Source organism: Monodon monoceros, unplaced genomic scaffold (assembly GCF_005190385.1).
Source record: "Monodon monoceros isolate NGI ecotype Baffin Bay Population unplaced genomic scaffold, NGI_Narwhal_1 Super_Scaffold_18, whole genome shotgun sequence".
NCBI lineage: Eukaryota > Metazoa > Chordata > Mammalia > Artiodactyla > Monodontidae > Monodon > Monodon monoceros.
In genome coordinates this window covers 69,355,720-69,368,845 of record NW_021703774.1, presented here as the reverse complement: position 1 = coordinate 69,368,845, position 13,126 = coordinate 69,355,720, and the positions used below count along the sequence as shown (strand labels likewise).

Here is a 13,126-nt window from a genome sequence, read left to right as displayed (position 1 = left end):
TTACCCTTTGCCCTTGGAGATCTTTCTAAGTTGTGGGCACAGAGAAGGGGAGGGCTTTCAGAAATAAAGCTCTCCACCCTTGCTATTTTTAACCCCCCCATGCTTTATATTCTTAGCTTCGGCGTGGGAGGGATGGGAAGGAGAGAAAGGGATGAAGGAAAGTGGCTGGTGAAGCCTGCAATACTCAAGCTTATGAAGTGGGGATTTCATGACACAGGACAGAAGTGCAGGCAGGCTCTAGCCTCAGGTAGCACGGTATACTTCTGCCCCTCATTCCTCACCCCCATAGCCAACGTCTGCAACTCTCTTGTCTTGATTTAGGTAGGAAAGCATTGGCCAGTGCAGTCTGGGAAGAGAGCCTGGGAAAGAGTGCCCCAGCCCAACATGCCCCACCCCCTTTTCTCTTCTCCACTCAGCCCGCCCTTCGCTGGGCTCCACCCCCTCCCGTGGGCCTTCCCTAGCTGTGTTCCCAAAGCTCCTGCCCATTCCCCAGCCCTGGTGGCTGGGATTCCAGCTGGTAGAACCAACTACCCTGATCTTGTCCTCTGATCCTGGAATTTCTCTGTTTTCTTCATCAAAACCAGTAGCTTTCTGGGCATGCGAGAACCAAAGAAATGAATAAATACTGACAAGGAAGTCCTTGTATCGCCCGTGAAATCCAGAATTCAGACTTTTGTCGCAACAGAGACCACATGTTTTCCTCCCACTGGGTCTCACCCTGGGTATAGGGCTGAATTAAAAGAGGTCCTAAGGGCTGGGATGCTTCTCCTTCTTTGTATCTGACCACGGACTCTTGCCTGGCCTGCCAAGCTGACCACTGACCTTTGAAGCGCCCAGTAGCTGTCTTCCAGAGCAGGCAACCATCGTGGATGAGCTTGCGCCGCAGAAGCTCCTCTCGGCCAAAAGGGCCCTTGCCAGGCACAGGGGCCTGGGCCCGAGGGTCCATACGGTTGTAGATCTCCTGCAGGCGGGCCCCTTTCTCCAGCTCGTGCACATCCTGGTCTACGTTGGACAGCAGCTCCTTCACCAGCCCCAGTGCCGTTGTCAGGTCCTGGCGCTCCTCCTCGATCCCTGACCGGGGGTCAGCATGAGGGAGGGATGGCTCAGCCAATCTTCAAGCCAGCCCCAATTCCCACCAATCTCGATTCCCACCTTCAGAGGCTGCCCAGCATTGCACGTCTGACCCTATCCCTCCCCTTGGTTATCCCGAGCCATTTCTCACCCCAGATAGCCCTCTCCCACCTTCCTCCCTCCCAGGCTCTTCCTCTCACCGTGGGAATGCTGCAGGATCCGGTTGATGAGCACCGGGTACTTGGTGATGCGCTGAGTCACCAGTAGGATGCACTCCTGTACACCATGCCGCTTCAGCACGGCCGAGCGGGCCACTTTCTACAAGAGCAGAGGAGGGCTCAGGGCCAGAGTGGGGCCCGAGGGGAGGGCAACAGAAAGAACGCTGGAGCGTTCTTGGAGCCTAAGCCCTGGTGCCGGCCCTAACTTGGCCATTTACCTCACACCGGTCGGCATAGGTGACCCAGTCTGGAAAACGGGGACGAGACGGTCACAGGTTTATTGTGAGGACCAAAGTAGCAAAAGCACTTGCTCTACTGCTATGAGGGGCTGCTGATGGGATCCACAAGCGGATGTGTCCACAAGGGTTGGGCCACTAGAGGAGGCTGAGTGTGGGTACTGGAGAGGTTTGCTCACCCGGATGAACTGCTGGAAGCGTTTGTCTCGGGCATATAGCTCCTTATAGAGCTTTAAGGCCTTGGTGTGGCGGCTACAGAACTCCGAGTAGGTCTTCCGCATCTGCTCTGCGCTGGGACCTGAGAACTAGAAGTTGGGGGAGCAGGGCTGGGTCAGCATTTCCCTCAAAGCCACATCTCATCCCCAACACCCTCGGGCCTCCCACCAAATAGGCGGGCTTCCTGCCTCTCCAGCCCTCTCTGGCTCCACCCCCTAGAGTTTGATGAAATGATGAGAAATGTCCACTCTAGTCACACCTCCTCCCATGACTGCTGCCCATGGGTTCTGCCTTTTCTCACCTGGCTGATGAGCAGGTCACCCAAGCGATGGATGACGAAGTTCCGGGTGCTGCCAGGGCACAGGGCCTGGCGTCGGCGTTCTAACAGCTGGCTGAGGAAGCGTGTATGGATGTCACTGAGTTCGTCCACGCAGGGGAACAGGCCCTGGACCACTCCTGGCTCCAGCTGTAGCTCTTCCAGCATTCCCGTGCGGAAGAGGCGGGTCATGATCTTCAGGGTCCGCACATGGTGTAGCTCTGTCTGGATCAGCTCTGCGGGGACAATGGGACACCTGGCCTCTACCCTGGCTTGGCCACAATTGGTGGGGCCTAGGCTGGGGACCTCAGAGCTCATTTGAGGTTTTCAAGATCCCTTCCAGGTTAACATTCTGCATTAGTACGATCTTAGATCATTTTCTAATCATTTTTTAATCTTTATGCCGTGCCATCTTAAGCTATGAGCTGTTTTAAAGTCAAGAACCATGTGCCCCCTACATGTCTATGTTTCCCACAGTTCCCAGTACAGTGTTGGAACAGGCAGAGAGGAAAGACTAAGAATTGACTGGAAGGAAGGGATAAAGAAGGGCCTTGGAGGTCAACAGCCCAACAGGTGGGGGCCTAGTGGCTACTTGTGGGGATGCCAGGCAGGGTCTTGAAGGCCAATAGGATAAGAGGGAAGGGTCTTGAGAGGTAGGGGCTAGCGGAGGAAGGACACAAAAAAACAGGACTGGTGACAAAAGAGAAGTCTGGGGTGGTCTTCTTGGCTCACCATAAATGACATCCTGCTGCTTCATCACCTCCTTTTTATGCTGCTGCAAAAAGTTGCTATCCACAGCAAGGCTCCAGGAATCAGCTGCAAAGTCCTTCTCATCCATCTCAAAGTCACTCATCAACTCATTGTAGATCACCTCTGCACCTGGAAGTGAGTGGGGGAAACAACTCGGACCCCAATTCTCTTCCCTGGGTCCTGGGCCCTTCTCTAGATCCCTTCCCGCCTTGCCGTTCCCAGGACTGCTCCCACCTGCCCCTCATGCCCTGGTCTCCCTGAGGTCCGGGCACAGTCACCTTCGTCGATGAGGGACTCCACTGACAGGGTCCGGTTCCGCATGTTGAGGGAGTCTGTGGACTGGGAGAGGATCCGGCGCAGCCCCAGGGGAGACTCATCATTGAAGTGTCTGAGGGGAGTGGAGCCTGGCTGCATCACCCAACTCAGGCAAGAGTTCCCTTCCCGGGTGGGGACCCAAGGTGGGATCCCAGAGGCAGTCACCCCAGGTTCTCCTTACCTGTCTGTCTATAATTCTGAACTCAGGGATGGGAAAGACCTCTCAGCCCCCCGTCTCCATTGCCATACTCTGCCTGCCTTGGCTCTCCCTTCCCCAAGCAGAGGCTCACCCAGCAATGTTGGTGGTGGAAACACTTTTGGCTAAAGACAAGGAGGAACGGCCACGGCGGGAGCCAAGCAGGGACTGTCGGAAGCTGTCGGAGGGGTAGATGGCAGAGCTGGGACGCTCCCGAGTGGTGGCTGTCAGAGGGGGGGATACCAAGTAGGCAAGCGTCAAACCTAGTGCCTTCCCAGGATTCAAGCCTCCCAGGCTCCTCCACTAGAAGCGAGGCCTCCTCTCCAGCCCCACCTTTAGCCCTGTTCTTTTTTTTTTTTTTTTTAGCCCTGTTCTTGTCAAAGAAAGATGATAACAGTAATTCTACCCGTATGTTTGTGCAATGCTTTTTTTTTTTTTGCGGTACACGGGCCTCTCATTGTTGTGGTCTCTCCCGTTGCGGAGCACAGGCTCCGGACGCGCAGGCTCAGCGGCCATGGCTCACGGGCCCAGCCGCTCTGCGGCATGTGGGATCTTCCCGGACCGGGGCATGAACCCGTGTCCCCTGCATCAGCAAGTGGACTTTCAACCACCATGCCACCAGGGAAGCCCTGTGCAATACTTTTAATGTTTATAAAGAGCTTTTCTTGCCTTATCTCTTTCCCGCCACAAGACTATGAGCAATCTGCAGCTCAGGACGGTTAAGAGACTTGTCTGGGGTGACTCAGCTAATGGCTGAGCAGAGATTCGGACTCTGGACTTTTTTTTTTTTTAACATCTTTATTGGAGTATAATTGCTTTAGAATGTTGTGTTAGTTCCTGCCGTATAACAGAGTGAATCAGCTATATGTATACGTATACAGACTCTGGTCTTTTTGACTAAGCACCACGCTCTTTCTGTTACACCAGATCTGTCTGAATTGGCCCTTGACAACTTCTGCCAACATTCCCAAGTGCGGTGTAAATAACTAATAATAATAATATAAGGTGTGACCAGGCTCAGATGACCAGCCATCCCAAGCCTTCGTCCCCATTTGAATTCTCCTGTCCCGCCCCTAAGCCCAAGAGTCCGGATCTCCCTTATGACCCCACCATCAGCATCCAATTGAAAAGAGGAAGGCGCTGTGCCAGGGAACGACCTCAGGGGGGCAGCACAGCTCATGGGCTGAGAGGCCTGGGGTCCAGGGTCCTATGGGGGCTCCAGCATCCTCACTACTCACTCTTACTGCGAAGTGAAACAGACTGCAAGGCAGTGTTGTTCTTCAGCAGGGCAGCTTTCTGTTGCTGTGAGACAGAGAGCAAGAGAGAGACACCAAGAACAGCTGTCACCCTAGGGTCACCCCCATAGGCCCAGGGCAGGAGCTGGGTGGCTGGCCCCCTAGGGAGAAAGCCGGCATGATGGCTAAGGGCATCAGGGTGGCTGAGCCCAGTGCTGAGGGGATGTGTCTACAGCAACAGGCTGACCCCCTCTTGCAGGGCCTGCGGCCTGGGGTGGAGGGTCTGGGCTGCCCCCTGGTGAGGAGAGGGGCTGAGTAACACAGGGTGAGGAATGAACGGAAAAGGCATGAGGGTACCGCACACTCACTACCCTCTCCCCCAGCCCTCTGCCCTCCCTGCCATCTCACCTTCTGCTTGACCTTGGTACAGTTGGCGAGGGTGTCTTTACAGCGGTTGTGGATAGTCACATTGCAGGCTGGGAGGGTGGGGTAGAGAGGGTGATGGGAGGGCCGGGTGGTACGGGGGGGGACACACCCACATGCAGACACCCATCTCCCCATGGCCACACAGCCTGAGACTCTCCCCCTTCCCAGACTCCTCGGCCATCGCCGCACCCCAGTCCCTCTCCTCCCACCTCCCCCCTTCCTTCAAGCAGGAGATGAAGTGAGGGGGTATAGGTGTGGACCACAATTAAGTCATCAGGAGGGGTAGGCAATCCTGACTCAGAGATGACCTGCGAGGTGGACTAGAGGGAAGAAGGGGTTACTGGCTGCCAGAGATGAGCTCAAGAAGCACAAAGGTGGTTGAGAATGACAGATGGCAGAGAGGACGCCCACGGAACAGAAGGTGGCACAGGAGCAGCTGGGGTGGGGGCTAGGGGCAGAGAGGGGGAAATGAACATCCCCTGAGCTTGATCCTAACCACCCCTTGAGGTAGATTCAATGATCCTCATTTTATAGATGAGGATCCTGTCTCCTGGAGAGGTTAAAACCATCTGCCAGAGGTCATACAGCTAGTGGTAGAGCTGGGGTTTAACTCAGGAGTGTCTGTGCACTTCCTGTTGAGCCATACGTATGCCCACAAACTCTGGCTAGGCCTAAGCAGTGCTAAGGCTGATGGATCCAGCGGCAGAGCGGGGGACAGGCCATGCCCTGCCCCTGCCCGCCACGCCTGCCTGCCTTCTGCACTGCTCAGCTATGCTTGCTATGACTCTAGCCTCCCTTCCGGACCGGGGGAGTCTTTTTCCCCAAGTAAGGTAAACCCACAGCTCCCACACTCCATCTGCTTCTCCTTCATCACCCACCCCACCCTGCCATGGGGTAGGAGAGAAGAGGAGAGGAAAGGAAGAGTAGCTAAGCCTAGGCACTGGGACTACTGGCCGTCCCTTTCCCCAACATGCCCTCACAGCCCTTTGCCGTCTCCAGCTTCCCCTCCCCCCTCGTCCAACAACACCGGAAACTCTGCTAACTCCTTCAGACAATACCCAGCACCGTGCTTACTTCCACAAATACAAGGCGAGCAGGGTGCGGCAGAGGGGCAGACAGAAGTGGGGGCTGGAGCTGCATCCAACCCCCCTGGAGCTCCCTTCTCCTACCCGCAGCACCCAGTGTCTCTGGATCGAACCTCCGCTATCCACCTGCTCTCAAAATAGCGCTTGCTGCCCGCCTCCCCGGTTCCCCTGGCAACAAGCTTCCAGATTGGGAATTCTGTCAGGTCTCTAGAGGGATCTAGATTGGGGTTCCCTCCTCATCCTCAAAACTCTAAGTTGAACAGTGAGGAAGTAGAGAAGCCTCGCTGGTTCTTTCTGGGGTTCCTTCGCAGCTTCCATAGAGATTTAGAAGCTAAAGCTTTTGTCCCTCTGTTCCACTGCAGGCCACACCACCTCCGGTCCTGCGTTAATCAGAAGCAGCTCTCTGCCATAAATCTGGGTGTTGGTGGGGAGGGTAGACAGGGCAGGAGCCCTCCATGTAGGCATCTTGGGGAAGGAAGAATTCGTTGCTTGTACTTACTAAATACAGGGCTACCCTTAGATGTGGGTGAAGGTCAGGAGTCCTATCTAATCCTTATTCCCCCAACATACCCATTGCTGCCATATTCTCTTTCTCACTGTGTATCAGTCAGACTAGAAATCTGAGACAGGGGGTTCCTAATCCCTAATCCTCTGCTTCAAACTGTAGAGATTTAGAGATTTCAGACTCCCCCCAGTCAATAGAAAGGGAAGGGGCAAGGGGACCCTGAAGTCCTGAACACCCAGTTCTGCCCAGGAAGACCGGCAGAACAGCTGCAAGGCCAGCAGCTTCCCACCCAGCTCCCCTATTTCTGCCCCCCCTACCCCGCATACACACAACATTCCTGCTTCTCTTCCAATCAGTTCTCCTGACCCTCAGCAGCTGTTCAGGGAGCTGGGGGATACCCAGCGGACGACAGCTGCAAGGGGAGCCACTCCAGCCTCCCCTCCCCCAAACCCCCAGCTAGTCCTGCTTAGGCCATATTCTGACTGCCACTACCCCTAGACATGAGGACAGGGAGAAAGGGATCAAGCATCTGGCCCTGGCATTTGGGCCCTGCGGGGGCTCACAGAGGACAGCGATCCTTACGGATCCAAGGTAAAAAGAATGGAGAGAAAGATTAGGGTCAGTGGGCGCTGACTCAAGAGTGACATTCAGGGTCCAAACAACTTACTTGGGCAGATGAGGGCCTCCTTGGCTGTGATGCTCTTGTTACAGGCATAGCACATGGTCATGCCCGAAACGGAGATGGTGGTGAAGAGGTGCCCGTTGGTATAGCGGGCGTCCTTGGCTTCCTTCATTTTCTCTTTTTCCCGGGACTGTAGAAGGGGCGAGAGAGACAGGAAGTGAGGCTGGAGGATGCCAGGGTGCCTGAGGAGTCCAGAGACACAGGCCGAGGGCAGAGGCAAGGGAGCAATGCCTGCCTGAAACACACCATTTCCTGAAGCAGAGTTTGCCGCGCTGTGTCAGAGGCAGCTGTCCAGGAGTGACCAGGCCAGCCCCGAGGGCCGAGCCCACCCCTGACCTACCTGGCCCCTGCGGCTGGGCTGCCTCCTGTTGCCGCTCATCTCCCCGGCTCTAGACCTCCGCGTCCTCACTCCACCTCCCAGCCCTAGCTCTGCTCGCCCCCAAGCTGCTGTACTCTCTTCTCTGTGCCGGGGGAAGATGCGCAGAGAGGAGGGGAGAGCAGGCGAAGCAGAAGGTGCCAGCTCACCAGCGCTTTCAAATCTATGGGAGTTAGCTCCTCTTATAACCATGACAACCAGTGTTGGAGCCGCTATCTCCGTGGCAGTGGCAGTCACAGTGGGGGGCAGGAGATCCCCTTATTAGATTGGCTGAAGGGGGCAGAATGCCTCCACTGCCACCCCCAACCAGAGGTCAGGATCCCAAACTTCTGACTCTTCCATATCTGCTCAGCCAAGGTACACAGGGCCTCTCTGTGGGAGGCAGCATGTCCCCTGCTAACCTCGAGGCAGGAGGAGCCTGCTTTCAGTCTCGGGTCACTTGTCCTCTCTGGGATCTTTAAGAAAGGAAACTGGGCCACCAAGGTCTCATTCCCGGCAGGAAGTCTCTTCTGCAGTCTAACTTTTATCCCTCTCATGCTACCCTCCAAAACCTAGGATATCTCCTTTATTCCTCCTCACCCAATTAGTCTAGGAAGTCCTTTCTAGCATCTACCCTCCAACCTCCAGCGGCAATGTCACTTCCTCCTGCTCTGGTCTCCGTCGAGATGGGGCACACTCTCCAGGCGCTTCCACAGAACCTCAGAGGCTGGCATTTCCCATCAGCTTTCTCTTCTCCTGCTTCCCCCTGACCTCTGCAGGTCAAGTGATTCTCCCTGACCTCTTTCTGTCCTTTCTCAAGCTCCTGAGCTTTCCCTGAAACTGAGGAGATAAGAAGATGGGACACCATGCTTTCCACCTATTCCAGGACCCTCCTCAGTGGTCACCTCAGATCCCTGATTTTCCCTCCACTCTTAGAGGACTGACAGCAGGAAGAGGACCTGGCAAGACCACTCCCTCCAAGGATTCCCTGCCTCTCAGAAAGCGAAGAGCGAGATCCTGATGGCTGAGGCTGCGAGTAATGAGCCCCAAGTCAGAGGACACTGTCTGGGGCCCCGGGGCAGTGCAACAAAACTCAGAAAATTCTCAGCCTGGACCTTGGAGGCCTAGTCCTGACTCTCAGCTGAAGCCACACTAGCAGTTAAGAGGTGGGGGAGGGGGGGCTTCCCTAGTGGCGCAGTGGTTGAGAGTCCGTCCGCCTGCCGATGCAGGGGACACGGGTTCGTGCCCCGGTCCAGGAGGATACCACATGCCGTGGAGCGGCTGGGCCCGTGAGCCACGGCCGCTGAGCCTGCGCATCTGGAGCCTGTGCTCTGCAACAGGAGAGGCCATGGCAGTGAGAGGCCCGCGTACCACCAAAAAAAAAAAAAAGAGGTGGGGGAGGGGAAGAGACTCACTGGCCTGGTGCAAGGGTAGAAAAGGGAAGTGTGAACGGGCTGAGTCAACAGCACAGGGGCCAGAGGGCACTGGAGTATGACACCCTAGGGTCTCAGGGCTTCCTGGTAGCCCAAGATCCTTCTCTCTCCTGCCTACCCTCAGAAGCTCCAGGTTCATCTCATGATGAGCAGAGCCCAGGTCTTCAGGTCATTTCACATCCAATCACCCATTTTTCTTTTCTCCTCCTCTCCCATCCTCCTCCTCTTCCTATATCATAGTCTCCTTCCCATCCCCTGGCCTCCCTCCTCTCCCCCACGGCCTCCCACCTTGGCTGCCCCTTTTTCACCCTTGCTTCTCTTCTACTGCCCTTGGCCTCTCCCTGCCCTCCTCCTCCTAGACCTTGTCAAGAAAGCTGACCAACTTTTAACTCTAACCTCCCTTTTTCTATTCTGGTACCTACCTATCTGGACCACTAGAAAATTCTCCCTTTAGTCTAACCTCCATCTGCCCTGCTCCAAATTATAGTTATTTAGGAGATCAAATCCTCCTCTGAATAACAGCCTTTATAGGACCTCAAAGTCCAAGTCCAAATAGCTCTTCTTACTGCCCTACACTCTGCCTTCTCTTCTCCTCTCCTGCTCTCCCAACCTTCTCTATGACACAAATAAAAAAGTTTGAGGACTCATTATGTTTGAATTAAAAGTATGCAAGCAAAAAAACGTGAAAATCACATTAAAACAGCAACACGGGGAGGGGCAAATTAGGGGTATGGGATTAAGAGACACAAACTACCATGTATAAAATAGATAATCAGGGAATTCCCTGGTGGTCCAGTGGTTAGGACTCCGTGCTTTCATTGCTGAGGGTACGGGTTCAATCTCTGGTCGGGAAACTAAGATCCCGCAAGCCACGCAGCGTGACCAAAGATAAAAACAAAACAAAACAATAACAGATAAGCAGCAAGGATGTACTATATAGCATGGGGATTTATAACCGTTGCCTTGTAATAACTTTAATGGAGTATATATAATCTGTAAAAATACTGAAACTAATATAATATCATAAATCAACTATACTTCAAAAAATAAAATAAAAAGAGCAACATGTCTGAATCAGGGTCAACTCCCAAATGGGCAGTCCTGCAGATTTGCCCTAGGGCTGCTACAACTCCCCCTCCCCTCCCCTGACCTCTTCCCTCTGCCCTCAGGCCTCCAGGAGCTCTCACCTGGGAAAGAGGCGGGGAAAGGGAGGGAGAGAACTAGGGGTAGCCAGAGAACAGGGTCTCTTGTGGCCCTTCACCTCTCTGGCATCAACATCCCACAGACGACCCAGCTACTCTGGGCCCAGGCTCCCCCACCTCCCAACACTCACCCTCTCTCCAAGTGACCCTCTCTCTAGGTGGGCCAGCAGTGGGCAGCAGCCACAGCAGCAGCACATCCCAACACGGACACTGCCCAGCAGCAGGCGGCCCTGGCACTGCCTAGCGCTATTGTCCTGGAGGCAGTCCGCACCCGCCCCAGGGCTCAGGCTGGTGAGGCTAGAAGGACACAGGGCCTGCTCACCAGGGGTGCCTGCTCCGGAGATGGAGTGAATGGGCTTGTTTGGTTCTCTGTCCTACTCTTTCCAGATCTTCTTAAGATCATCCCAGTTACCCGCCCACCCGCCAGCGGGACAGCTCTTCACCTTCATGGCCCCATCTGTCCACCAAGAAAAGGGGCCATTACTCTGCAATCCACAACACCCACCCCAACACTCAGAGGTCCTTCCTGCTTGGTTCAGTCCTCTACTGTCCAGTGTCCATAGTCTTGCTTTCTCACAAACCCTCACAGAAAGTCTTTCTTGCTATTGCTACACAATAAATGAATAAAGCATGGGAAAGCACCTAGCACAATGGCTGGTATACAACAGCCACTTAACACGTGTTTAGAAAGAAAGGAAGAAAAGAAGGATGGGTGGATGGATAGACACCAAGACAAGGGGTCCCAGCAGCACCCTTGCCTCTACTCTAGGGATCCCCTCATTCCTTATCAGAGCTTCAGAGTTTTCAGTCTCCTCCTCTCTCTCTTCCCCACCCCCCCCCCCCCCGCCCCCGGCTGCACCTCACACTTGCGGGATCTTAGTTTCCTGACCAGGGATCCAACCCGTGCCCCCTGCAGTGGAAGTACAGAGTCCTAACCGCTGGACCACCAGGGAATTCTGGTCTCCTCCTCTCTTGTTTATTCTTTTCTCCCTCCTCCCAGACCTTTTCTCCTAATTCCTTTGAGCTTAGGACCGGATGGTATCCTCTGAAGGTCAGAAGAAGACCAACCCAAACTTTCCTTCCACTGTCATCCCAGATCTTGGTCATTTTGGGGAAAGAAAGACTAGGCGAATGGCAGAGGACATTGAGACTGGTGGCTCAAAGTCTCATAGAACAGAAGCAGTCTCCCCTTTCTCCGTATTTTGTCTCCCAGGCCGAGAGATGAGGAAAAGTGACATACGTGAAGCCCAAGGAATGCCAAAGCCTGGACTTCGGCTTCCCGTTCCCCGGCGAGCAGCAGAGGATGGCGGAGCTGACCCAGAAGAGTAAGAGCCTCTCCAAGCAAAGTCTAAGCTCTCAGCTGTCCTTGTTCCTCCATTGGGTATGTCCAAACCAAGACCTCTGGAGAAGTCACGTGGTGCTCAGAATGACCTCTGCTCCAGCTGCAAGTGGCAGCAGCCCCTTCCCCAAGGTGGCGCAGCCTCTGTCCAGGCCCTTTGTTTAGGGACCAGAAGGCCCCTGGAGGGTTCCACTGGGTTTCCAGTCATCTGTAACTTAGGCCCTGGATAGCAGAGGTTCAGAGTCATAGGCTGCAAGGGGCACTGAGTCATGAGGGATGGGCTCTAAGGCTGGGAAAAGAGGAGAGAGAGGGCTCCTGGCCATGGGACTGAGAAGAGGGCTTGGGATGGTCTCAGCCAGGCTCTGCTTCTTTTATGAGCTTCCACAGACGAGATAAAGGCAGGAGGCTAAGGAGAAGGCGGCCAAACGGAAACGCTAACGCCAAAGCCAGAAACATAACACAAAAAGACATCGCTGAACACACAAAGGCACTTAACGCTTGCCTGATGAATGAAGATGAGACACCGGACAATGGGGGTGGGCACACTGGTGAAGCAGAAGAGGGGTGCTAAGGACCACAGGGAATAAAGTCGGGCTACCCTGAGACCCAGGGATCCTGGACCCCATCCTACCCCCACCCCCCACCCGGCCACACCTGTCGGGTCAGGAGAGAAAGACAAGCAGAGACGGAGTGGGGAGTGATGCAAACAGACGGGCATTTGTGCAAGCGAACAATAGCTGTGCCAGGACTCCCTGCCCTCCTGGCACAGGGCAGGCCGGCTGAGTTGGGAGGGGGGCAGCTCCTGCCTGCAGCCCCTCCCCCACCCTCCCCCAAGGAGACATAAACAAACCCAGAAGGGTCCAGCCAGTTCCTCTCAGCCATTTCTCTGACCAGCTCCAGGAACCATGACCAATCTGCTCCCTCAAGCTCCTAGATGATACTTCAAAGCACAGACTGAAGCTAAGAATGGAACTACTTCCCCGCATCCAGAGTGCAGTGAGCCCCCTACTCTGGTGGCCATAATTCAAAACAGTGACACAGAGCATCTGGGGACAGGCAGACGGACACAGACACACATGCACACCAACACACAGGTCATGTGCACGCGTGGGATTCATTTCTTCAGATCTGTCCCCTCCCCGACTCCAAGCTCAGGGTTCCGGGGAAGCCAGAGGGCCTGAGATGGGACCCCTCTTTAAATCCCTCGGGCAGCCCTGGCAGGTCCTTCTCTAGGCGGCATCCAACCTCCTGTAGTCACTCAGTGACTTCCTTAAGCTTTTGGCTCCCTTCCCCCATCCTTGCTTCTCCCCCTCCCCTCAGCTCTTTCCCTAACCTCCAGGAAAGGCCCCTAGAATCTTTTCCTATTCCCCCAAAAGTCTCAGCCTCCCGGGAGACCCCCAATTCCTCAACTTCCCCCGCAACCTGCCAGCACTCTCAGCTCCCTGCAGGGCTCCCCCAGCCCTCTTCTCCGGCTCCAGTTCTAGTCCTGCACACAAAGCCAGCCATCTCTCCAACACTCAGAACAAAGAAACAGTCTCTCTCCTCT

At 54.9% G+C, this 13,126-nt stretch overlaps 1 protein-coding gene across 5 annotated transcripts in view; it reads right to left on the bottom strand.

Annotated features, from left to right (window-relative positions):
• The window catches only part of ARHGEF2 (Rho/Rac guanine nucleotide exchange factor 2), a 50,397-nt gene that overhangs the window by 8,374 nt on the left and 28,897 nt on the right, over positions 1–13,126 (bottom strand). For all 5 annotated transcript variants that reach the window (XM_029227651.1, XM_029227654.1, XM_029227656.1 and 2 more), the window contains 10 exons: positions 7,237–7,381; positions 4,962–5,029; positions 4,557–4,620; positions 3,413–3,542; positions 3,086–3,195; positions 2,790–2,936; positions 2,043–2,293; positions 1,705–1,830; positions 1,272–1,389; positions 823–1,071 (listed from right to left, as the gene is read on the bottom strand). In XM_029227651.1, coding sequence (XP_029083484.1) covers positions 823–1,071; positions 1,272–1,389; positions 1,705–1,830; positions 2,043–2,293; positions 2,790–2,936; positions 3,086–3,195; positions 3,413–3,542; positions 4,557–4,620; positions 4,962–5,029; positions 7,237–7,381 — 1,408 coding nt within the window. The remainder of the gene's footprint in view (positions 1–822; positions 1,072–1,271; positions 1,390–1,704; positions 1,831–2,042; positions 2,294–2,789; positions 2,937–3,085; positions 3,196–3,412; positions 3,543–4,556; positions 4,621–4,961; positions 5,030–7,236; positions 7,382–13,126) is intronic.